Genomic DNA, 2,867 nt, shown 5'->3' with positions numbered 1-2,867 from the left:
GGGTTTCCTTGGAATCAGGGCTGTCTAGGATGCCGGGGAGAAATTCTGGACGGTCCTGACATTGTCCCATTTATTCATATTTCCATCCTCTAATTCTTGATTCGAAAATTCCATGATAATTAATTAATTAAATAATAAACTAGAAATTTCAATCAATCAAATCCAGAAGACCGTGAACCTTTCCACATTGTCTTTTTCTAAAGCAACCAAACACCCCATCTTCTCATCACACTCTTTTCTTTTTTAAAAATTAATTTAAATCTTTTTTGTTCCTTTATTCTCCTTGATGAGCCATGCATGAGTCATGCAACAAAAAGATTAAGATCCCATCACCATGTTTAAATGTTTTCCACCCCTTTAAATACATTCCATTATCATCAAAACCTCATTAAGCAACATCTCAATCTCACTTCCTTTGTAGTTCTTCTCATAGTGAAGGGAACCATCTTCTCTCCACCCAAACACCCTGTTTGCTCAAGTACTAGTGATAGAAAGAGATCAAAAATCGTCTCCGACGTATGCATCAAGAATGAAAGCTTCAGTTAAGGGACAAGTTATTGGAATTCCAATCAGCTCAGTTGCATTCCCATTTGAGAAGTTAGCCAAGAGACTCTTGCCTGATCCTTCTGGACAATACAAAAATCAATATGATCCTCCAACGTTGAAAAAAAGTAAATCCCTTCCCCCCTCCCCCACCACACAAACCACCACCACCCCCCCCCCCCTCAGTGCTAAAAAGAATGAACAAGCTTGGAAAAAAAGCTGACAGCTTTGCTCATGGAGTCAAAGAGCATGGTAATTAATTAAGCTTTCTCTTGCTAACCTAAATTCAGATGAAAATGAAAGAACGTCAACTTCTTTATTAATCGGTTTGCTAAATTAGTGAATGACAAAACTATTAATTTATTGAAATTGCAGTGAAACTTGGGCCTAAGATCAGTGAAACTGTGAAGGGAAAGCTGAGCTTGGGGGCTAGGATTCTTCAAGTAGGTGGAGTGGAAAAAATCTTCAAGCAATTGTTTAGTGTTGGAGAGGAAGAGAAATTGTTGAAGGCTTCCCAGTGCTATTTATCAACCACAGCTGGTCCTATTGCCGGCCTCCTCTTCATCTCCACTGAAAAGATTGCATTTTGCAGTGAAAAATCCATCAAATTTTCGTCTCCCACTGGAAAATTTATTAGAATCCGTTACAAGGTAACTACAAAGTACATATGCAAAGACGCCGCTAAATTTTATAACTAGGCGATTGATGCTCTATTGCATGTGATTTATGGGTATATTACACGTGAATTATATGCAATTGAGTACTATAATAGAAAGAGAATATATATATGTATATATGTATAATATTTATAATTATTCAGATTATTGGTTTTGGTACTAATTAATAATCCTAATATTTATATGATCTTCTATCTTGTGCAGGTGGCGATTCCTTTAAGTAAGATAAAGAGAGTAAACCAAAGTGAGAATGTGAAGAAACCATCACAAAAGTACATGGAAATAGTTACTGTGGACAATTTTGATTTTTGGTTTATGGGTTTTGTAAATTACAATAAAGCTTTCAAGTATCTTCAACAAGCACTCTCTCAAGTTTAGAAAGAAGCTTACATAGTGCAAAAAGGAATGTATAAAGTAGAGTTTTTTTGTTTTTACTCTGCTTTACATTATATGTATTTATGTGAAGCTGGGAAGAGCTGAATACAGATGTATAAATTTTTTATTAAATGGAAGGCTTCTCTCGTGCTTCTTTCACAGATATTATTATTTTAACTATAATACAGAAAAGATGCCAAGAAGATTCCATAACTTTCGGAGTAAAAATTATCAAAGGAAAAAAAGAAAAAAAGAAAAAAAAAAGAGATATATATATTTATACACTTTGATTTAATGTAATTAAAAATGACTTCAAAATTTAGGTCAAAAGGAATGAACCAAAATTTATTATATAATACCTAAAAGCATGTTATTTCAATAAATCCGAATATAATTATGATTTTAATTTCAGTATTGAAAAGCCTTTAAAAACTATTTTTTTCTTTATTTTTAAGTTAAACATTTGTACCGGGTAGTCAGGCACTGTAAAATGTTTGAATTTCAAAAGAAGACGGCAGAATATACTATGGGTCGGAAAACAAAAAAGATTATGATTTTCTTTCGATTTTTCCTACCTTTTTCATTGAAAGGTCCTCCGACATCAGAAAGCTAGGTTGCCACATCAAAAGTCCAAAATCACACATGCGCCTAGTCAAGAGTCTAAAACAAAACTATATTATATACATCATATTTAAATAATAATAGTAAATATAATAAAACAGTTTAAGACAAAACAAGAAGCATTATATAATGTTATTGGAAACCGACTGGGGTACAAAAATATTTGAGGACTTTTTATACACTTGGAACCATTTATTTGAAGATGTTTAAGCTTATTAGGAATATATCACAATGGGGTTCTTTTGGCACACTAGAACTCTTCAATGAAATGTATTACCATAAAAAAAAGGGAATATTCAATGAAATTCGTTACCTAAAAATTAAAAAAAGAAAAGGACTCTTCAATGAAATTCCAATTGCGTGTTTGAATTATTTATTTTAGCAGTCCTAAGGGCATTAATTTAATTTTATTTATCAATTTTGGATATTAAATGATATTAATTTTATTTAACAATTTTGAATATTGAATGAAATGACAACTTATTAATTGCTGACATTTTAACATAACCCAAGTACGTGAAAATCCAACATAAAAAATTAATCAACATTATTTGGTATCAAAGACAAATAGACAAATTTGGTAAATCTCTACCAAATCTATCATTTTTAATGTACATATGAATTGTGAGAATATATAATATATATAAGATT

The 2,867-nt window shown here is 31.6% G+C and overlaps 1 protein-coding gene across 1 annotated transcript; it reads left to right on the top strand.

Annotated features, from left to right (window-relative positions):
* The first annotated feature begins 388 nt into the window (after positions 1 to 388).
* Positions 389 to 1,735, top strand: LOC107421959 (GEM-like protein 7). Its single transcript, XM_060815927.1, has 4 exons — positions 389 to 666; positions 707 to 795; positions 919 to 1,193; positions 1,425 to 1,735. The coding sequence occupies exons 1-4, from the start codon at positions 530 to 532 to the stop codon at positions 1,596 to 1,598; spliced, it is 675 nt and encodes a 224-aa protein (XP_060671910.1). The 5' UTR covers positions 389 to 529; the 3' UTR covers positions 1,599 to 1,735.
* Positions 1,736 to 2,867: the final 1,132 nt, after the last annotated feature.

This window comes from Ziziphus jujuba, chromosome 3, assembly GCF_031755915.1.
Source record: "Ziziphus jujuba cultivar Dongzao chromosome 3, ASM3175591v1".
NCBI lineage: Eukaryota > Viridiplantae > Streptophyta > Magnoliopsida > Rosales > Rhamnaceae > Ziziphus > Ziziphus jujuba.
The sequence above is the reverse complement of the archived record's forward strand: the minus strand, read 5'-3'. Positions and strand labels throughout refer to the sequence as shown.